The 24,014-nt window shown below is 40.7% G+C and overlaps 1 protein-coding gene across 1 annotated transcript; it reads right to left on the bottom strand.

The window, feature by feature from the left end:
* Positions 1-2,870: 2,870 nt before the first annotated feature.
* On the bottom strand, positions 2,871-23,817 carry LOC111951830 (gamma-adducin). Its single transcript, XM_023970069.2, has 15 exons — positions 23,608-23,817; positions 21,948-22,228; positions 14,860-15,004; positions 13,787-13,938; positions 13,399-13,479; positions 12,597-12,746; positions 11,909-12,052; positions 11,532-11,630; positions 8,029-8,202; positions 6,591-6,851; positions 6,159-6,275; positions 5,658-5,747; positions 4,246-4,369; positions 3,956-4,048; positions 2,871-3,700 (listed from the first exon to the last, which is right to left on the bottom strand). The coding sequence occupies exons 2-15, from the start codon at positions 22,146-22,148 to the stop codon at positions 3,471-3,473; spliced, it is 2,061 nt and encodes a 686-aa protein (XP_023825837.1). The 5' UTR covers positions 22,149-22,228; positions 23,608-23,817; the 3' UTR covers positions 2,871-3,470.
* Between the last annotated feature and the right edge of the window lie 197 nt (positions 23,818-24,014).

The following is a 24,014-nucleotide window of genomic DNA, read 5'->3' as shown; positions in this document are numbered from 1 at the left end:
ATAAAACTGGATTACAAATGTTTCTTTGACTACTTTAAGAATAATTTAAGTTACTGCTTAATGCAGGGAGATCTCACTCCCAATTATAGTCAATCTGTCACCTCCTGAGATGAGGGTGGTGGTATGATCCTGTCTCACACCCCTTACAGGAACACCTGTCGGATTGTAAATCACCTCTTTGTCTCCACGGCCCCTCTCATTGGATTACCATGGCAACCTCTATTTAGGTACTACAGCAATAGACCGAATGAATATAGAAAGGGCTTCACAGGCAATTATCAATCAGGAAGATGCATAGTTTTTTTGGGTGATACCACCATTTTCTAGCACACTGCTGTGTCTGCTAGAAAATGAAAGCCTTATTACCTGCGGTATTGTATGCGTGTGGGTATTGCCAGGGGTATTCTACCTGGAGCCTGTTGATAGGAGCATGCAACATTATAGAATGTTCTGATCTAAAAGTGTTATGTAGAACCAATATGATTGACTGTAAAGTATCTTCAAATAAGAGGCAGCTTTATTCATGACATTTCCATCTGCAATATTCTGACATCTAACATCACGGAATACACCCCTGGTTGGTGTTCCCATTTGGATTTGAAGATGGTCTCATACCGCCAGATATACACTGAGGGGACAAAMCATTAAGAATATGTTCCTAATATTGAGTTGCACCCCCTTTTGCMCTCAGAACAGCCTCAATTCGTCGGGACATGGACTCTACAAGGTGTCGAAAGTGTTCCACAGGGATGCTGGCCCATGTTGACTCCAATGCTTCCCACAGTTGTGTCAAGTTCGCTGGATGTCCTTTAGTGGACAATTCTTGATACAAACAGGAAACTGTTGAGCATCAAAAACCCAGCAGCATTGCAGTTCTTGACACAAACTGGTGCACCTGGCACCTACTATCATACCCCGTTCAAAGGCACTTAAATATTTAGTCTTGCCCATTCACCCTCTGAATGGCGCACATACACAATCATGTGTCAATTGTCTSAAGGCTTAAAMATTCTTCTTTAACCCATCTCTTCTCCTTGATCTACATTGATTGAAGTGGATTTAACAAACGACATCAATAAGGGATGATAGCTTTCACCTGGTCAGTCTGTCATGGAAAGAGCAGATGTTATGTTTTCTACACTCAGTGTATGTGTCACGCTCTGACCATAGATAGCCATTGTTTCTCTATGGTGAAGTAGGTCAGGGCGTGACTGGGGGTGATCTAGTTTGTTTATTTCTATGTGGTGTTCTAGTTTATTTTCTATGTTGGTGATTTGTATGATTCCCAATTAGAGGCAGCTGGTGATCGTTGTCTCTAATTGGGGATCATATTTAAGTAGCTGTTTTAGCTGTTTTTCCCACCTGTTTGTGGGATATTATTTTGTGTTTTGTGCATGTGCACCACTTAGACACGTTTCGTTGTTTCTTTATTGTTTTGCTTTGCTTAAGTTTCACTTAGAAATAAAGATGTGGAACTCAACCTCCGCTGCGCCTTGGTCCGTCTCTACGCACGGTCGTGACAGTATGTCAATGTTTGCAAAAAATGCAAAAATATATTAAAAAATGCAAGCAATACTGTATGTTTCAATCAACAATGGACCATGGTAAAATAAAACAATCACGTAAACGCACACTGTTTTTATTATATGTTGTGAAATGTCATTTCCTAAGGAAAGTAATGAAATTCTATGAAGCTGCTATACAGAGCACAAGTTATATTACARAAGCTCAGWCCATACAAAAGCAATTCAAACAAAAGAACAAGGACAATATAAGCATTAGTAATGCAGGTTACAAACTGGGAATGTGAACACGATATACTGGGTTTATGCATCTAAACTTGTAATACTTCAACAGACSATAAACTGACAAGCATCAAAACATACTAAGTAAAATGTCAGACCGTTGCAAATTGATCAACCTTCATTTCAGTATTGCATTTAAAAACAGCTTCACAAAACACAGTATTTACAAAGGAAAACCATGTTTCTCCTTTTGGATCGAAGCAAATCATTCACATTGCTTACTGGGATAAATCCAATCCTCGATYTATACCATCTCTGGATGTTTTACTTTGTCTTTAGGTTTAACTCAGAGAACAGCCTTTTTTTTATTTATTTTTTTTATAACATATTGCTATTAAGGCCACACACATTTAATTAAATGTTTGTGAAAAGTAGACYCCCTCTTGTTAAAATACTATAATGACCTTAGTTTAACACCTGGTGACCTAATCAAGAGATTTTAGCCTCTTGGGGAGGCAAAAAGAGGTACAATTCAGCCATAATCAGAAAGTTGTATATCTCTACTCGAAGCTTCACAACATAGTTTTTTGCTATAATCTTGCATTTCTCCCTTCAATGTCAGATTTCTCCCCCMAAAAATATATATGTTAAGAGGGGCATCCGTTAAACATTTTATTACATTTGTATGGCCTAATCAACTTTCAAATGATCTATCAAAATACTGTCTCAACAAATCTTTCACACACACAGCACATTCATATAACATTTCCATAGCCTTATATAGGCCTAGCTATCTCATATCATTACATTTGTCATTTCACTTTCAGTCATATGATATCCATGCCTACATATCGGTGAATGTGGTAAAACGTATTCAGCAATATAGAGCTCATGAAGATTGTATTAATCATCATACTTTCAGTCCATTTAGTCACAATAACAAATAAGCAGCAACCACTAAAATAATATCACTGGCATAAATAAAAGTTGAAAAGTTTCTGCCTAGCTAAAACTGCCTTCTCTGTCTTGCATTGTTAAAAGTATTATGTATAACAAATGGATTATTAAGAACACAAATATGTACTGTAGTGTATATCAAAATGTTAACCGAATAATCATAAACACAACTACAACCCATACTTTATCCTACTTACTTATCCTAAAAATCTACTAAAACAGCATTATTATGTCTAGGTCCAGATACAAACCAACCACACTTCTTATACATTCAATACATCCAGGCACCAGCATACAACACTCACTTGACACTGCCTCATGACATTTACATGTCTTACCTTCAACTATGGGCTACTGTACATTCAAGGATGAGCCGACTGGAAAAAGGATCTGACCACAAATACATAGCAGGCTAAATGTGGTATTTCAGTGAGTTTTCTATTTTAAAGAATGAGTTTCTGTAGCTATATACTATCATGTGTTTTGATTACACAATGGCGAATTGGCAATTGTACATACTGAGAACAATAAAGCTGATACACTACATGTTCATCACCATGCCTGCTATTCATGTGTGGAGTCCTCAGAGGAAGTAATTGAGTAATAAGAAGATTGTAATAACAGACTTATTGTCACAGTTGCTCCCTCCCAAAAGCTGGAGATCTATTAAGATCTCAGTGACTCATACATTCCCTCTCTAAGGAACGCACCTCATCCTATGATCCCATACCAAACAGGCTGACCTGGCTTTCTTCAGGTTCTCTCCCTCTAGGCCTCAGCCTTCTCCTTCTTTTTATTCATTTTTAGGAAGGAAGGAGTGCGAAACTTTTTCTTCTTCTTTGGGGACTTGGTTTGGCTCTCAGGGGTCTTGTCTCCCCCTGATTTCTCTGTTATGGAGATTTCAACCGTTTCTGTGGTGCTGACGCTGATCCTGGATACCTTGATGTTCAGTTTCTCCTCCAGTTCTTCCATATAGTCTTTCCCATTGGGTATGATCTCTGTTAACAGGAAGAAACCAAGACAGTGAGAAAGGGTTGGTGAACGAAGCACTTACACACTTAAAACAAAGAATACTCCTTTACAGGAAGTATGAAGATGACAATTTTGTCTGTAGTRCACCCTTTCCAAAACGATATGGATTAGAACCAATTCAATGTTTAAGAGAAGGAATGCCCTGATTTAGGAATTAAGCATCTCATTGAAACTTTCTTTCACACAATGGTCTTGTTACTTTCGAATGAAATAGCCTATACCTTTGGCTGGAGACATGAGTGGAGACAGGGACAGTGAGATGGTGGACTCGTCAAAAGTTGTCATCTCATCTGCATCTGTGACATCATCAGCATCTGCAAGTTCAAAGTTCAAGGGTTATCAATAGGGCCTGGAGTTTTATCTTGACCATGTGACCTGGCCAGGTAAAACTTTGGGCCCTAGTCATCACTACTGGGCCCTAGTCATCACTACTGTAGATAACAGAGGTGGCAATAAAATGATCTCATCATGACAGAGTTGATATTTGTAATGAGATAGGGGAGAATCATACCATCCTGACCCAGCTGCCTTTGCTCCAAAACACTCTTATACTCTTCTAGCATTTTCTCTGTCAGCTCACTGAAGGGGTTGGGAGGAAGAGAGCGTGTCTGCTCCTCATCCTCAATGATAAAGGCCTGAGGGGAGAGAGKTATATAAAAATGGGGTTAAACTTTTAACTGCTAGACATACATGCAGTTAAACCTAAAGCCATTGGTAAGGCCAATACATACCCGTGATCTCCAACCCAACTACTTCACTGAACACATAMTATAAGGATGGACCAACGAAGACCMACATTAGTCTTCTGATCATGACAACTATGAAACTCACTACCATATGGGCCGGTCCACCAATTAGGTGCCTTTTGAGAAGTGCAACTTGCAAAACATTTTTCTTTTTTGATTTCACCTAATTTTAACATTCTGTCATAAAGATCACATGTTCAACTTGATAAAAAACAAGTTTTCCCATCAACAGGTTAAATAAAMAAATGGACTATAGTAAGTGCTATATATACAGGGTTGACGATTTAATCTTAAATCAGCCATAAAACCTCTTGTGACAAATCAAATGTTATTTGTTATGTACACATGTTTAGCAGATGTTTTTGCGGGTGTAGCGAAATGCTTGTGTTTCTAGCTCCAACAGTGCAGTAACATTCTGTCATAAAGAGCACATTTTCAACTTTATAAAAAAACAAGTTGGAATGGAAGCGTGTTGTGTGCAACAGGGATGGGCAATTGAATGCAAGCTTCACAACAAAACAAAAAAACATTTCTAGCCTATGGATAACAGGGTTGACGTGGTGTGCTYGACACACTCAGTTTTCCACCACAAAACACCAGAAAATGGCCAAAAATAGTAGAACCAGCTCATCTACTTTTACACTATGATATGACTATTAGATGTTCAATGTTCCTTTTGAAAAAAATATTTTAAAAAGGAATAGTTTCACCATTATAAAACGAGAATTGAGTTCAGGTAACTGGGTTGACTTTATAATAAGGGACAGACGTAAATTAATCACGAATCACATGAAATAAATAATCATCTTCAGAAATGACTGTCAAAGCAACAAAATAACTTGGGCTTTAGAATGATGGTGAAAACTTGGCGAAATGATGGGGTTAAAATCTTCCTAGAGGTGACACAGGGTTGACGGACATGTCAAAATGGACATGTCAAAATGCTTAATTTTGGCACTTTAGCAAGTCCCTTAGTCATAATATACATCTGATTTATTGAATWCTCCATGTGGTCTATATTAGAGGGCACTTCATTTAATATAACAGGCTTTTTTATTTATTTTATTGGTGCACAATTTCTACTTAAAATATCAAAGGGACGCAAAAGGCAAACATTTCGTGGAACGACATATATCATGTTAGGGTTGTGTGGTGTGACGTTGATCCAAGTACTTACAGGTCCTGGTATGGTGTCCACAACGATGCCAGCTAGAAGATGGGACTTTGGTCCTGAAGTCATGTGATCACCAGTGTTCTGYTGCCTTATCTAAAAAAACAAATTTCCATTACAAATAATTGTAAGTTCTGTTTTCAAGACATTGGCATAACTCTCTGGGTAATTAGAACTATCTACTACACCCAAATGAGTCCCTAGACTAACAGGTGTCTATTTTTTGTCTGTTTTTGTTCTGAAATGATTCAGTGACACCACATTTTGACTCCATAAAAATTAACAGAAAGGTTTTATGACTTATTGATCCTCTGGTCCACCCAGCTGTCATGCCAGAGGGAGACAGGTTGCACCCTATAGGTCACTGCGATCAATACTAATTTTCTTGGGAAGAGAGTTCAATAGTACCTCCTATGGTCAGGCTGTTGAACTCAATATTTATCCCAGCCCAATATGTCTGAACTTTCAATCAGGAACATGATTAGAAAACACAATGTTCTAGCTCACCAGGTTCCTCTTCTCCAGAACATCAGTGGGGTTTGTGTTAAGGGGAACAAACTGGTTGGGGTCCTCGATCTTTATGGGGGTGCCAGTGCCATTGCTGGTCTCTTCAGATTTCATCCACTAAAAGGAAAGATATTGGTTTAATAAAGACATTTCAGACTGGAGCTCATTAACACATTTTATGCATTGGGTAAGCTAAGAAGATTTTGTGTAGAAATATGTTGGTGTTTCATACATACACAAGATTCCACAAGAGGGCAGGCTAACCCACACATTTAAAACTGCTCTGGCAACCTACAAAAAAGCCTTATATTTGAGCAAATATTTTAGCTCTGCCATAGGAACACAGATTGTCATGTTGAAGCAATAGAGAWATTACTGCATGTCTACCGGTACACAAGGTAGATTGAAGAACAATGGTTTATAGCAGCTCACCATGGTCTTGGTCCTGGGGCTGCACTCTCCACTGGGTGAACGTTCAGGCACATTGACCTTCAGGTAGCTGTTGGGAGAGTTGAGCCAGCGGGTCCTCTCCCTCTTCTGTTTCTGCACCAGGACGTTAAACGGTTTTCTCTGACCCAGATCACTGTCCACCAACGGGACAGTGTAGACTGTGGCAGGAATCTCCACGTCGTTTTTGGTCCGAATCTTTTCYCTCAMTATGGGGTGGTGGTACGCGTAGCCTGTCCGGTAACCCTAGCAACACAGAGACATTGTTTCAGTCCACCTGTCAAAATGGACTCCATGAAAACTCTGCCGCCTGTTATCCATCAACTGTAAAGCCTTTATACATGAATGTTAATTAGGAAATGTGATTTTCAAGGAAAAGGTTTGTGCAACATAATTACGCTCAGTACCACGAGGTGTTCTCTGTTATGTGATTTGCACCTTGGCAGCATATAAAATCAATCTCCCAAAGACATGTTTTCGGACATTGGTCCTGCAGTTTTCCACCACAAAGTTTGTAAGATTATTTCCATCTTTAACCATGTGAAACATTACACTCCATAAAAATGACTTAAGCCAGTGGTTTAAGCAGTTCCTAGAACACCCAATGTTCAGCCTCTCCAGTGAAGACATTCTTTACATTGTTGGAACACTTTGTACAGTACATATAAACAACGCTTTCAGAAGTGCCTGATTTCAAAGGGAATAGATAAAGTCTGGCCACACAGTGCAGTTGGCAGGGGAAATGTTGTGTGGAACACATCAAAGAAAAGGGGGRTGGGGGACCGCAAACCCCAAACTCAACCATGTTGAGCGGAACCCAGGGAGTGTGTTGAGTTTTCCAGTCAATCGACTCTGAAGGATTGTGTGGTCTGTGCTCTTTACTCCACACAGCATGGCCTGCCATCTGGAATACATGATGGGGGAGGCGGGCTATGATGACACAGGGCTGTACAAGCTAACACAGCTGTAGCCTACCCAGGAAGTAGCATGTCATTAGTAGTTTCAATAGAGGCTTTCTCAGAGTAGGGTGTGCTGTGCCCAGAGATCGTGTCTGTCCCTTATCATTAGTAGTGATGTTGAGATAGTAGTGTTTAAAGGGGAGAAGCCCTCTGAACATCACAGTTATCTACAGGGGATGCTAAACAGACCCAGCATTAGCAAACAGTCTGCTAGTCGCAGGCTAAGATTGGACGTTCATCTTTGATAAACCCCCAACGGTGTGGCACTCTTTAATAGGTTATATGGGACAATAATCGTGCATTAGTTCAAGGAGCTACAGCTGGCATTCATGATCTCCCATGTTCATGGGAGATCTGGTTGGGATTATGATGTCAATGTATTCCCACACATCCTCAGGATGTGCATGGGAGAGGAAATGCTAAGCATTGTGGGAAAAGTCAGATAAAATAGTGAGGTCACTTACCAGGTTGTCCAGCATCCTCATGAGTGACTCGAACTCTGCCTCGCCCACTTTCCACTTGACCTCGCTGTCCACGGTGAACCCAGCAGCAGCCACTCCGTGGGTCAGGGGCTTRAGCCTCTCCCTGTCCAGGAGCACCAGGTCCTCCACTCCTGCAGAGCACTGCAGAGCACTGACCTGAAAGACCACATCAAAAACACATATCAYAGTTAAGACCAGGAGTTTGTCTTGACCATGTGAAAAGACCAGGTCTGGTGAATAATGAGTAAAGTCTAAAACTACAGACGTCGGATCTTAATTTGAACCAGTTTGCTACAGCAAGAAAAATTATCCTGCAGCAACAGGAAATGTGAATTATTATGTGGATAATAATTAATGGACATCTTTGTAGGAGTTGATACATTTTTTGTAAGGGAAAAATCAATTCAAATTTCAAGGTGCAAATTACAAACTTCAGAAGCCTTTTTAAGCCTCAAATACACTACACGTTTTACAATTCCTGCATTGGAAGAAAGTTCTCCTGCAAAAGGGTAATCAAATTAAGATCCGACATCTGTAGCTATTATAGTGAAAATATGAGGTAAAAATGTGTGTCACAAGGCGACAGTAGAGTCTAGTAAAGCACTGGAATCCAAGACTGACCACATGTGGAATGACCTGCTCAATGGAAACACTATCCCAGACATATGATGATAGGAGAATACTATCTGTCTGCTCCACATAGAGCTATGAGCTACAATGAGACTCAACCAAGTCGTAGAACACTAAACTCCACCTGGTGCTCTTTGAGAACAGTGGTTTCAAAGACACATAGAGTCCTTGATTTAGCTTTGTTTTAACAGATGTCTGACTTATCACTAATTTTTCTCTCATGCAGAGAATGTAAAACCATTCAATTGGGAAAACGACCAACACCAAGTTTGATCCCTTTCCAAAACCAGGGACCATTTTTCTTTACATGAGGGAAACCATTCGACAAGTATAACCCAGTGATTTATATATACACTAGGGATGCACGATATATCAGTAAGCATATCGGATTCGGACGACATCAGCTAAAAAGTCCAACACCGGCCTGATGTCTAGTTTAACGGCGATGTGCAAAACCAATGTTAAAGCTGACGYGCATACCTATATTAATGTAGGTAGATGACGTAATGACGCCACGAAAAATACAGCGCTACACAGCATTTCTAACCTAGCCCACAATGTCTGCTGTGTGGATCTAGTTTTGAAGTTCAGCGACTACTTAGAACAAAAGCACAAAAGAACTAAGCGCACACTTCCAACAACTAAACAAGTTCAAGTCGAGCAGTCATTTGAAAGAGTAAGAACATTTCAGCGAGACAACTCAAAGACGAAATCCATTAACGCCAAGATAATGRAATTCATTGCCCTTGACAATCAACCGTTSTCTGTCGTGGATGATGTTGGCTTTCACCGACTGGTCAAGCACCCCGAGCCCCGGTACATACTACCAAGTAGGCGCTATTTTTCAGGTGTTGCCCTACCGGAGTTACACAGTATTGTTGAAACACACATCCATGAGCTACTTGCCATTGCTATTAGCTTCACGACTGACATTTGGACCAGCGATGTCAGCCCCATGAGCATGCTGAGTCTGACAGCACTGTGGGTCGACAAGGATTTCGTACTGAGGAAAGCCGTATTGCATCCTCAAGAATGTGCTGGTTCTCATACAGCTGCTGCCATTTCAATGGCATTTGAGAACATGTTTGAAACATGAACACACTTCTAGCTCCATTCGAACAACTGACTCGAGAAATAAGCTCATCAACTGTGTCTSTAGCAGACGTAATACCCTGTGTCACGGCATTGAAATGCCTGCTCAACAAAACTTCCGACAGACAGTGGGGTTAAACTTGCAAAAGTACTCTACTAGAGGCTSTGAACAAGCGATTCGGTGGCACTCTCTCTGAGCCTCTTTACTGTGTCACCACTATGCTCAATGCTAGGTACACGGATCGCTACTTCGATGCAGACAAGAAACAGGGTTTACGTGAAATGTTACAGACACAGCTGAACAAGATGGAAACGGACACAGTGACAGTGCACACTGAGGAAGAGAGGCCACGGACAGACAGAGCTGAAACTTCTCTGCTTGACATGTATGATGAAATCCTGGTTGAGAATGAAACRACTAAACAAATGAACAACGAAACAGCACAGCAAGTAAGTGAAAGAAATAGGTTTTGATTATGTTTTACTGGTAATGGGGACATACGTAAACGCCAACAAAATAACTTTTTGGTCAGTGTGTGTGTTTAAACTATTTAACTTAACTAGAATGCTTAAAATGTTTAATATCGGTTATCGGTATCGGGTTTATTGGCAAGGAAAATATTGGATATTGGTACATACCTAATATACACTAAATATACAAAGTATGTGGACACCCCTTTAAATGAGTGGATTCAGCTATTTCAGCCACACCTGTTGCGGACAGGTGTATAAAATCGAGCACACAGCCACGCAATCTCCATAGACAAACATTGGCAGTAGAATGGCCTTACTGAAGAGCTCAGTGACTTTCAACATGGCACTATCATAGGATGCCACCTTTTCAAGTCAGTTTGTCAAATTTCTGCCCTGGTCAACTGTATGTCCTGTTATTGTGAAGTGGAAACGTCTAGGAGCAACAACAGCTCAGCCGCAAAGTGGTAGGCCACACAAACTCGCAGAATGGGACCACTGAGTACTGAAGCACGCAGCACGTAAAAATCGTCCATCCTAGGTTGCAACACTCACYACCGAAACACTAAATTCGAAACRTTTTTCAAGGTTCAGGCWAGGCCCCTTAGTTCCAGTGAAGGGAAATCTTAATGCTAGAGCATACAATGACATTCTAGATGATTCTGTGCTTCCAACTTCATGGCAACAGTTTAGGAAAGGCCCTTTCCTGTTTCAGCATGGCAATGCCCCCGTGCACAAAGTGAGGTCCATACAGAAATTGTTTGTCGAGATCTGTGTGGAAGAACTTGACTGGCCGGCACAGAGCCCTGACCTCAACCCCATCGAACACCTTCGGGATGAATTGGAAGGCCGACTGCGAGCCAGGCCTAATCACCCAACATCAGTGCCCAACCTCACTAATTCTCTTGTGGCTGAATGGAAGCAAGTCCCTGCAGCAATGTTCCAACATCTAGTGGAAAGCCTTCCCAGAAGAGTAGAGGCTGTTATAACAGCAAAGGGGGGACCAACTCCATATTAATGCCCATGATTTTGGAATGAGATGTTCGACAAGCATGTGTCCACATACTTTTGGTCATGTAGTGTACAAGTAGTTATTCATTTAATACATACTGATGTGTTTAGACCACACAGGTTAAGTGCAGCAAAATAACACATATATTCTGTATATTGGATCGCAACACACCCTCATCAAATTTACACGATAAGAACACAGAAATAGCAGTGAACTAACTATTTCATGACCTATACAATGATGTGGTAGAACAAGTGTGGCTGATTAATTAAAGTGTTACCTGGATTTCACAAGCCTGCTGTGAGTGGTAAATGTAGTGGAAAGCCTCCTCTATAGTTTCCCCCAGAGCAACCAGGCCATGATTCCTCAGAACAAGCACCTGCAAAAAGATGAAGAGCGGGACAACAACAAGTTCAAAAGGTGAAATGATAAGTGAATACAAATACATGAAGAAAAAGTGAAAACAACTTCCAGTAACACATTACATATAGAATGCTCTTCTACCTGTGTAAAAACACCAATTACTACAGTAACAAAACAGTTTGATTAAATGGCAGGCAGTCTAATCTCCATGGTGATGGAATTCTGTGTGTTCTGTTTCTATGTATGGCACACACTACAATACCTGTTGGTGTTGTTAAGGAAACCAATARTTACCTTGGCAGTGGGCCCTAGGGCTTTCTGGAACTCCACCTTCTCGTCTTGATCATCCAAAAAGCCTTGGTAACTGAAGTATGCAACATCGCCCAGAACCAGAGCCTCTTGGGAAATTGGCAAGACGCCACATTTCATTGAGGACACCTGTGAATTCAGGATAAAAGCAACCGTGACTATGCTGTGTCAACAACAACTACCTAAAGGCACCTTTTATTTTATTTCTGGCTGGTAAAACATCAGACATATTGCATGAACTATAAGAAACGACCTCAAAAGGCAACAGTACTAGTACATTAGGTGTACTTACAGTACAAACAATAATGAAACCAAGAGGTTTCTCTTAATTATAAACTGAGTGGTTTGAGCCCTGAATACTGATTGGCTGACAGCCGTGGTATATCAGACCGTATAACACGGGTATGACAAAACATTTATTTTTACTGCTCTAATTACGTTGGCAACCMGTTTATAAAGCAATAAGGCACCTTGGGGGTTGTGATATATGGCCAATATATCACGGCTACAGGCTGTGTCCAGGCACTCCGCATTGCGTCGTGCRAACAGCCCTTAGACCTGGTATATTGGCCATATACCACACCCCCCCGGGCCTTATTGATTAACTCAGTCATTGAGTATCATGGCCAGGTGACATGGCCACTCACTGAGTTTTAGTTGAGAGTGTACTCACTGCAGCGGTGGCAGAGGTGTGGATGTGTATGATACACCTGATGTCAGGGCGCATGGAATAGATAGCAGAGTGAGGGCTGAAGCCAAAGTGGTCCACCTCCAAATAGGTTGGTCCCTGGTCGACAACATCCCCAATCATGTTCACTTTCACCTGGAAACAGACCAGGACACAATATCAGTAGGGCTACCATGGCAGCCAGATACTGAGTCAGATGCAAAGCCGCACAACTGTATTGGGAATTATTCCAACTCACTGTAGGCCGTCATTGTATATAAGAATGTTCTTAACTGACTTGCCTAGTTAAATAAAAACATTTTAAACGGTGCTACCATATTGCTGCACTATTAAAATAGATTCATTATTCCACTCTTGTTTTTTCATATTTGAATTCAACTATATTCAGTTGTTATTATGATATTGCAAGAGGATTACAAGTGATCTAGTTATCATTCTATTGGGACTTAGCGCTCCATCAATACTGTAACTATTGGCAACTACATGCTGACAACAAGCTGAAAAACATCCATTCAACAAAACTGTAATTTCTCCTTGACCCCTTGGTGAAGTAGAGTGAGGCGTGTCTCAGCACACCCAGAGGCTGTCTGGGTGGCTGGTTATTGATTATGTGGCCATGTCAATAGTCTGAACACATATTCTGCATGATTCACATCTCAATGGGGTTTTCTGGATACTGTTGGTAATGATAGTGTTGTTCACCCACTGGAGAAAAGCACAAACTGTTATTTTCTATGGTAGTTCTAATAAATCTGGAATATGAAAAAGCATGCACCATTATACCTACCAGATTGCCAGCCGTCACTTCAGTGAAAGAGAGCCCTTGTGGGATGATAAGAACATGGTCTTGTTCTTTGCTAACCCGGACCTGTATAAGGAAAAGGTCAAAAAGCAAAATGTCAAAAGGCATTGCCAAGAACAACATTGCACCGGTTACATACAGTAAACTGGATGTAGACTATTCTCAAGATAAAAATGTCTAGACTATTTATTTGTATTTCAACAATGCTTGAAAATTGCTCAAATAAAATGTGTATTGGGTGACTGAGGACTCTGTGTCGTTTTGACATGCCTACAGTAATCACAATTCCTACTGTGCTTATAATGCTACATTAAGTTCGTGTTACATGTAAGTAGAGAGGTCTAATAAGTTTTTTTACGAGGGTAATACTCACAGTAATGTATGAGCTGGTGAAATGGGCCCAGCTGAAGAGGTCCACCAGTCTGTAGACACTGGCTAGCTTACAGCGACACTGTTTCTCCCCTTTAGTAAAGGATGCAGACTCTACCCCATAGAGGTCATTGACCGGGGTGACCATCCCTAGGCCTGGAGAAAACACATGCATTCATAGTGAACTGATGTGACAAGAGCACAGTGACTAACATCCCACAGCCTTCGTGACAACCACCACAAATTACAGCTTTCTTTGTGTGTCTAAACAAGCTGGTGTGTTAACCATTCATACTTCAGAGATATAACATTTATGAATGTTCATGAAACAAGAACATTCTTCATGTTGAAGTTGCATTATGACACGGTCAATGTCATTTGCTTTCTCTCTGGTTTGAGCTTACAAGCACCATCTATGCTTACTTGTTTAACTTGAGCAGCTCTTAAATGGTCGTGCCTCTCTCTTACAACATTTAGTTCAAATGATTGCTATAAAAAAAAAATCTTCCTCATAAACTCACTACATCTCAGCATCCCATGCTTAACTTTTGGATCATAAAAGCGGCTGTTCTCAGTACTTCTCATAAGAGCTGTGAGTAGTATATTTTTCCTACTGTATAAGGGCATTGGACAAACCGGAACCCTATTCTTTTACAAGTACTTTAGGAGGGACTGTTGATGTATAAAGAGACAGTTCTGCCTCCATTACCTCAAAGCCATAGGAGACGACAGTTCGTTTTACATTTCCTAACAGTCACAGTAAGCATTCCTAGTGTTTTTAAAATGGAACTTTTTAGCCCTAGGGTTCATAGTGACCCCCATTGAAAGACGGAGGGCAACATAATTTACGCTCCAGACAGCTRTAATTCATTATAAAGCCGGGAACATTTGGTTCACTTAGAAACATTCGGAATGTGGTCAACAAGTAATTGAGCAGAATTTTGCTGCATAAAGGGCTCTCAATGTCACACGTTTTTGTGAATTCCATGTCCCAAAACGTTGACAATGCAGAGAATCAGGATGCATCACTGAAAGACTATGCAGAATGCGCAGACCTACACGCACACAGTTACTTACTGAGAGGAGATGTGAAGGAGCCTGGCCCTCCCATAGAACTGGCCATGATCAGATCAGCTATCTGCCTCAGAGCCAGCAGCCCTGTTGGATTATTGCCCTTTGTCATCTGATCCTGGATCAGTCCTTCCAGTTCATCCTTAAACACCTGGAAACCAAACAACGACATATTAAAATGACACACCTTGGAATCCATGACTCAGTGAAAATAGTTCAAATGACCACTGGCTTACATCTATCAATGCTTACCACTCCAGGATAGTGGTCACAGGTCACAAAGAAAATGAGGAAAGGATGTTAGCTGGGTCATTCCTACTCTGCGGTGCCTTTTCTGTCCCTAGGAAATATAATTTCTTATTTAGTGTAAAATGTGGATTTAATTATAAGGTCAGGTGTCCTTTACCTTAAAAACACCCAAATATGGATCCTGAAAGGGAATTTTATGCAACACTTTCTGTCCATGGATGTAGGAGTGTTTGTTTGCTGTCCACAGGTGTTATTTATCAACTTCCACAAGAAATATTAGGCATGAAATAAATCAAATCTTTCTTCATTATTTTATAGTCCTAGTTAGTCTCTTTCATCAATATTTTTTTTTCTTCATGATTATTGTATTTATTATTATAATTTTATTTAAGATTTTCTGTGTCCCTGATACCACTTTCCACCCTGTTAGTTTGTTGTACTTCTCCATTTAAGAAAACAACCTCTTCCTACAATTACCCCACATTCAGGAAGTGTCATAATTTATTTGGTGGGAAACTATGGTGCAAAGCTAAATAAACATCAACACTCAGTTTTATCTGTTTGTCCATGTTTCATGTTGTTAGTCTGTATGTCCCACTCATACATTTCCACCCTGTTAGGCTAAATTATATATAGAAAAATATGATTAAAACTGCTGGTATGGTCTGTGTATTTACGCAATACTTTTCACCTTGACCCTGTTCCAATTCCATGTCTATTCAGCCGTCCGCATTAGGACAGGGTGCACAGTGTACTTTCAGTGTACTCTCAGGCCTAACGAGGCCCTCTTTATTACAAGTTTACACAAATCACATTAGAGGTTTCTAAACCCCTCTTTATGTCCATGTGAATAGAGGTGACTGGGAGGTAGCCCTCCCATTAAGTCAGCCTATTAATTTATGCTCACAGTATTGTTGTGAATCTTGGGTATCCTTCCCAAAAAAAAGACGATTATTCTGCAAGCCTCTTTGGTGGAACGCCAGCATTCCACACCATCTCAGAGCGGTTCCCATGGTGATGAGCTGAGTTCCACTTGTTGGGGTCTGTTATGCAATCACAGATGAGCGTGGGCTCATCTCATTTTTTACAGGCATGTGTTTGTTGCACCTCCTAGCAGCCTCTCTAACCACATTTTATTGCTTGATTATCTGCCCCTCTGATTCACAATGGCATATATGATGCATTTATCATCGGTGCACGTAGGCAACATTTTCTCCTTATACTCAAGGGTTTGAGTCAAATAGGAATACATAGAGTGGATGCCAATACTTCTTCTGTTCATGCCTATATGTTGTTGTCTCTCCATTTGATTTAATTAAAGGCCCAGTGCAGTTATATATATATATATATATATATTTCCACACTGTGATGTTGAAATAATACCATAAAATTGTAAAAAGGATGATAATGCCCTTTTGGTGTAAGAGCTGTTTGAAAAAAACACCTGAAATTTCAGCCTGTTTTGGTGGGATGGCGTTTTGGCCTTCCTGGTGACATCACCAGGTGGTAAATTAGTAGACCAATAAGAAAAAGTTCCAAACATAGAAATAGATTGAATAGACGGGCGTTCCCATTCAAGTCATTGATGGCATAATGGGTGGACTTGTGGCCATTGCGAGTGTACCCATAGGAGCAAAGCAGGAAGTAAAAGCAGGAAGTGTACCCATAAATCTGTGCTGTGATTTGTTGAATYAACTCAACTGACATTACAAAAAATACATTCCATTACATGAGGCACATCAGTTAGAATGAACATTCTACATTACCATGGAAATTATTGCATCACAATACCAGGCAGCCATCATCACATGATAATAAGCAATTCCCCATYGACCACACCCACAAATTGGGGAAAACCCCCCCCAAAATACTATTGACCCCCATTGTAAAAGAGACAACTTCGCCGTAGATTTTTTTGTTATACAGAAAGAACAAAACATGTCGAAGTGCTGCTGTGTTGTTCAATGTACATGTAACCAGCTAAAAAAATCCAGACCTAAGGTTCGCAACGCTCTCACGTAGGGAAATGGAGCCTGTGAGAAAAGCCCTGTGACTTCTGGGCTACTCAGCGTGGAAGAGTTGGAAATGTGGGGACCCGTTGTCCATGTAGGCTACACGTAACTATATGTGTGGAAAGCATTTCCCCACAGGTAAGACATTTAACTTGTTTAGTATAGTTTGTGTTGTTGGTCTTGGCTAGCTAGCTAGCATCATGGGGCATGAGGGAAGCCCTAAAATATAACGTTTTTCTAAGTAGTGAGAACAATCGAGAGCAGGCAATGTTGAAAAGTAATCTTTAGACATGTTGTACTTTTCTTAAAATGTAGTTTTTTWATTGACTAAAACAAGCAGACAACAATAAAATGTAAACTTTTTTTGCTGTGAGCCAATGSGGTAACCTAGGTAACCACAGGTTGTTTCCCCACAAAYTGCCTGGGTTAGAGGTTCTAAGCCCATTATGTTTCCCAAACCTCTCTGCCAATAACAGCTAGTTTTCATTCTTCCCCTCCCCACYCAGACCACTCCCTGACAGTCCTAGCAAAATTCTTGCTTGAGAAAATGGCTCTTTGCTAAGAAGCTATTTTTTGATAATTTCTGACCATTTCAATTGAAAACAATCACGGTAAGATACTTAACTGTTACCCAGAAATTATTTGAAATTTAAATAAAAATGGCTGCATTGGACCTTTAATAATGCTAAAATGTGAACTTGGTCAGGCAATATATATTAAAGCTGACAATTATTTTTGGACTGGTTAATATTTAATATTGTTTCCTCTGACAGTAGCACATTTCACTTCAATGCAACAAATATTAACACTAACACATGGTGTCAGTTGATTAAATGTTTTGCCACCATTGCTGTTCTGACCAATCGGAATCCACGCTTCGGCATGGCCGATTAATTAGGGCCGATTTCAAGTTTTCATAACAAATCTGCCTTTTTGGACGTCGATTATGGCCGATTAGAGTGCAATCCATGAGGAAACTGCATGGCAGGCTGACCACCTCTTACATGAGTGCAGCGTCAAMAGGACCTTGTGGCTGCAATGAGCCAAGGTAAGTTGCTAGCTAACATTAAATTKATCTTACAAAAAACAATCAATCTTCACATCATCACTAGTTAACTACACATGGTTGATGATATTACTAGGTTAACTAGCTTGTCCTGCGTTTCATGTAATCAATGTGGTGCCTGTTAATTTATCATCGAATCACAGCCTACTTSAACTTTGCCAAACAGGTGACAATTTAACAAAAGCGCATTTGCGAAAAAAGCACATTCGTTGCACAAATGTACCTAACCATAAACATCAATGCCTTTCTTAAAATCAATACACAGAAGTATATTTTTTTAAACCTGCATACTTAGTTAAAATAAATGCATGTTAGCAGGTAATATTAACTAGGGAAATTGTGTCACTTCTCTTTCGTTCAGTGCAAGCTGAGTCAGGGTATATGCAACAGTTTGGGCCGCCTGGCTCGTTGCGAACTGTGTTTCTTCCTAACAAAAAACGTAATTAATTTGCCAGAATTTTAGATAATTATGACATAACATTGAAGGTTGTGCAATGTAACAGTAATATTTAGACTTACGGTTGCCACCCGTTCGACAAAATACGTAATGGTTCCGTATTTCACTGAAAGAATACAATTTTATTTTCGAAATGATAGTTTCCGGATTTGACCATATTAATGACCAAAGGCTCGTATTTCCGTGTGTTTATTATAATTAAGTCTATGATTTGATATTCGATAGAGCAGTCTAACTGAGCGGTGGTAGGCAGCAGCAGGCTCGTAAGCATTCATTCAAACAGCACTTTACTGCATTTGCGAGCAGCTCTTAACAATGCCTGATGCACAGCGCTGTTTATGACTTCAAGCCTATCAACTCCCGAGATTAGGCTGGCAATACTAAAGTGCCTATAAAAACATCCAATAGTGAAAGGTATATGAAATACAAATGGTATAGAGAGAAATAGTCGACGCGTCATAAYTCCCATAATGACTACAACCTAAAACGTCTTAACTGGGAATATTGAACCATCAGCTTTCATATTCATGTTCGAGCAAGGAACTTAAATGTTAGCTTTTTTATGTGGCACATATTGCACTTTTACTTTCTTCTCCAACACAGTTTTTTTTCATTCATTAAACCAAATTGAACACGTTTCATTATTTATTTGTGACTAAATAGATTATGTTTTATATTAAGTTAAAATAGAAAGGTTCATTGTTCATTCAGTATTGTTGTAATTGTTATTATTACAAATATAAAAATCGTCCGATTAATCGGATTCGGCTTTTTTGGGTCCTCCAATAATCAGTATCGGCGTTGAAAAATCATAAATCGGCCGACCTCTAGTACAGAGACAAAGTGGAGTTGCAATTCAACGGCTTAGACACGAGACGCATGTGTCAGGGTCTACAGACAATCACGGACTACAACAGGAAAACCAGCCACGCCACGGACACCGACGTCTTGCATCCAGACAAACTAAACACCTTTGCCCGCTTTGAGGATAATACAGTGCCACCGACGCAGCCAGTTACCAAGGACTGTGGGCTCTCCTTCTCTGTGGCAAACATGATAAAGACATTTAGGCGTGTTAACCCTCGCTGCCGGCCCAGACGGCATCCCTAGCCGCGTCCCCAGAGCATGCACAGACCAGCAGGCTGGTTTGTTTACGGACATATTCAATCTCTCCCTATCCCAGTCTGTTGTCCCCACACGCTTCAATATGGCCACCATTGTTCCTGTACCCAAGAAGACAAAGGTAACTGAACTAAATGACTATCGCCCCATAGCACTCACATCTGTCATCATGAAGTGCTTTGAGAGGCTAGTCAAGGATCATATCACCCTAGACCGCCCTAATAGGCCCACAGATGATGCAATCGCCATCACACTGCCATATCCCATCTGGACAAGAGGAATACCTATGTAAGAATGCTGTTCATTGACTATAGCTCAGCATTCAACACCATAGCACCCTCCAAGCTCATCATTAAGCTTGAGGCCCTGGGTCTCAACCCCACCCTTTGCAATTGGGTCCTGGACTTCCTGATGGGCCGCCTCCCGGTGGTGAAGGTAGGAAACAACATCTCCACTTCGCTGATCCTCAACACTGGGGGCCCCACAAGGGTGCGTGCTCAGCCCCCTCCTGTACTCCCTGTTCACTCATGACTGCGTGGCCATGCAAGCCTCCAACTCAATCAACAAGTTTGCAGACGACACAAGTAGGCTTGATTACCAACAACGACAAGACAGCTCACAGGGAGGAGGAGGTGAGGCAAGTCAGAGTGTGGTGTCAGGAAAACAACCTCATACTCATCTCATATGTACACTACCGTTCCAAAGTTTGGGGTTACTTAGAAATGTCCTTGTTTTTGAAAGAAAAGCAAATTTTTTGTCCATTAAAATAACATCAAATTGATCAGAAATACAGTGTACATATTGTTAATGTTGTAAATGACTATTGTAGCTGGAAACGGCAGATTTTTATGGAATATCTACAGAGGCGTACAGAGGCCCGTTATCAGCAACCATCACTCCTGTGTTCCAATGGCACGTTGTGCTAGCTAATCCAAGTTTATCATTTTAAAAGGCTAATTGATCACTAGAAAACACTTTTGCCAATATGTTAGCACAGATGAAAACAGTTGTTCTGATTAAAGAAGCAATAAAATTGGCTTTCTTTAGACTAGTAGAGTATCTGGAGCATCAGCATTTGTGGGTCGATTACAGGCTYAAAATGTCCAGAAACAAAGACCTTTCTTCTGAAACTCGTCAGTCGATTCTTGTTCTGAGAAATTAAGGCTATTCCATGCAAGAAATTGCCAATAAACTGAAGATCTCGTACAACGATGTGTACTACTCCCTTCACAGAACAGCGCAAACTGGCTCTAACCAGAATAGAAAGAGGAGTGAGAGGCCCCGTTGCACAACTGAGCAAGAGGACAAGTACATTATTGTATCTAGTTTGAGAAACAGACGCCTCACAAGTCCTCAACTGGCAGCTTCATTAAATAGTACCCGCAAAACACCAGTCTCAACGTCAACAGTGAAGAGGCGACTCGAGGATGCCGACCTTCTAGGCAGAGTTCCTCTGTCCAGTGTCTGTGTTCTTTTGCCCATCTTAATATTTTATTTTTATTGGCCAGTCTGAGATATGGCTTTTTTTTAATTCTTTTTTTCAACTCTGCCTAGAAGGCCAGCATCCTGGAGTCGCCTCTTCACTGTTGACATTGAGACTGGTGTTTTGCGGGTGCTATTTAATGAAGCTGCCAGTTGAGGACTTGTGAGGCGTCTGTTTCTCAAACTAGACACTAATGTACTTGTCCTCTTGTTCAGTTGTGCACCGGGGCCTCCCACTCCTCTTTCTATTCTGGTTAGAGCCAGTTTTCGATGTTCTAAGTGACCTCAAACTTTTGAACGGTAGTGTATATATTGTATTTTATACCATCTATTGCATCTTGCCTTTGCCTCTCTGTCATTGCTCATCCAAATATTTATATATTCCYATTCCATTCCTTTACTTAGATTTGTGTGTATTCAGTAGTTGTTGTGGAATTGTTAGATTACATGTTAGATATTGCTGCACTGTCGGAACTAGAAGCACAAGCATTTTACTACACTTGCAATAACATCTGCTAACCATGTGTATATGACCAATAACATTTGATGAAAACATCAAAGGTGTAGTGTCTCTACAAGAGCCAACGACATAGGCCTGGATCTCAAGGAGCAAAACTTTTCAGGCCATTTGATGGTCTGCAACCAGATAATGAAAGTGACTGTACTGTGTACACACATTAACATAGACAGAGAACAAGCAACATACTGGACTCTGTAGAATCTGAGTGACTCTCTTCTTCTGCTCCATCATGTTGAAGTCCTGCTGTATTTCAGGTGACATGTTCCTGCTGCGGAGGTACTCAGGGTCGCTCTCATCCACCCGGTCAAAGTACCTCTCCTTGGAGTCTGTGCTGGATAAGGACAGGGTCATGGACCCAACAGCCTGTCTGATCTCCACCAAACTCATACTGTCCAAATTTTCAGGATCGCGCCTCACCTCTCTCTGGTCCTCACCTGCCACACTGCAGGACAGCTGGCTCTGGGAATCTGTTGGGGACAGACCAAAACTTCAGTTTCTCACCAGAGCTAATCAACAAGTGGGGCCAAATGTTGAAAATGTATTTATTTCACAGGAAACTTGATTGATACTAAATCAGTTCATTTTATTGCTGAGGAAATCTAATAGGAGGCTTACACCAAGTTGCACACACACACACAATTTGGGCTCCCGAGTGGCACAGCGGTCTAAGGCACTGCATCTCAGTGCTAGAGGCGTCACTACAGATCCTGGTTCGATTCCAGGCTGTATCACAACCAGACGTGATTGGGAGTCCCATAGGGTGGCGCACAATTGGCCCAGCGTCATTAGGGTTTGGCCGGGGTAGGCCGACATTGTAAATAAGAATTTGTTCTTAACTGACTTACCTAGTTAAATAAAGGTTAAATTAAATTTAAAAAACTCTAACCACTATCTCTGCAGGCAGACAGAGAATCCAGTGTCAAATGTTATCTGTGAGGGAAGGAAACGACAACCACCTACATCTACTGTCATGCCAACAGCCATAAAGCATGTCAATAAAACATCATAGGGGTGCTTTGTGTTACCACCTCATGTAAATCAACTAGTTTTGGAGGGCAGTTAGCACCTCGGTTGTTAAAGTAACACCTATTGGGGTGGTGGGCAACATACTTTTTTTGTTGCTCTACTATGCCTGATCAATGGCATGGTCGTCAGCACGTTCTCATCAACACAACTAGATGTGATGAAGGCTGGACAAAAATTGTGGCAACACATATTTTACTCGTTTTACAGTGTCAAACGTGGGCTATTCAATGTACTTTTCTGCAATGAAATGCCAAAGATTACTGTATATTATTTTCAGGTAACAGTTTAAGTTATCAGTAAACATCAGCAGAGCATTTCCTGTATTGTACCCATAGAATAACAAATGRTGGGGGGTTTCTAATCAAAATAAATGGTAAATGAAATCAACCATTTGTTCAAAAATGAGTAAAACAATACCATGCTCTGCTAATTCGTACTGGCAAGCAGCATACCGAGGCACTCAATAGAGTTAACGCTTAAAATCACATCCAACAATGTGATGTGATGGAAGAGCAGACTAAGAGAACATTGCATGCATGAGATCAATCAAAAGTTTAACGAAGATACTCAACTCACTGGAAATAGCGATTATGTATATTATGGACGTAGTCGAGTATACTTAGAAAACTCGAAATCGGCTACTCCATTGGGGAGCGCATCAAGACAAAAAGTTAAATGCATGCCAATTTATAGTCGACAACGACTAGTGACTTTCACCTTCCATGAGTATTATCAAGACGCAGTGTTACAACACTTTGCACAAAACCAGTCCACAGCAAACAGACAACATAGTATGCAGTAACTATTTGAAACATCAAACCTTTTTGGCAGTGATCGTATCCTCGTAGGCTATCTAACCGAAGAAGAAACCACAGTCCTGGACAGAATTAGAATTCAAAGATCGAGAYGGAAAAGTGTTAAATGTATTCCAGATTTCGATGCATTCTGACTGCAATGGTGTAAAACATTTATCCGTATGTGCATTGTAGCTAGTGAATATCTAAACAGCTGTGTGTGCACGATGCAAGTACGTCCGCGTGTTGTGTGTGGGCATACTGTACTCTCTTTGGAGTGGGTGTGTTTGTGTGGGGAAAAAGGGAAAAGAGAAACCATGTGACTTCTCATATCCGCCTACTAATTTGCCAATTTGGCGGGACAAAAAAATGGAAATTCGCACCCCCTCTCAATCTAACMGAATCCAACTCATGATCAATTGACTGACTTCAG

Source organism: Salvelinus sp. IW2-2015, linkage group LG25, assembly GCF_002910315.2.
Source record: "Salvelinus sp. IW2-2015 linkage group LG25, ASM291031v2, whole genome shotgun sequence".
Taxonomy (NCBI): domain Eukaryota; kingdom Metazoa; phylum Chordata; class Actinopteri; order Salmoniformes; family Salmonidae; genus Salvelinus; species Salvelinus sp. IW2-2015.
This window is presented reverse-complemented; position numbering and strand designations above follow the sequence as displayed.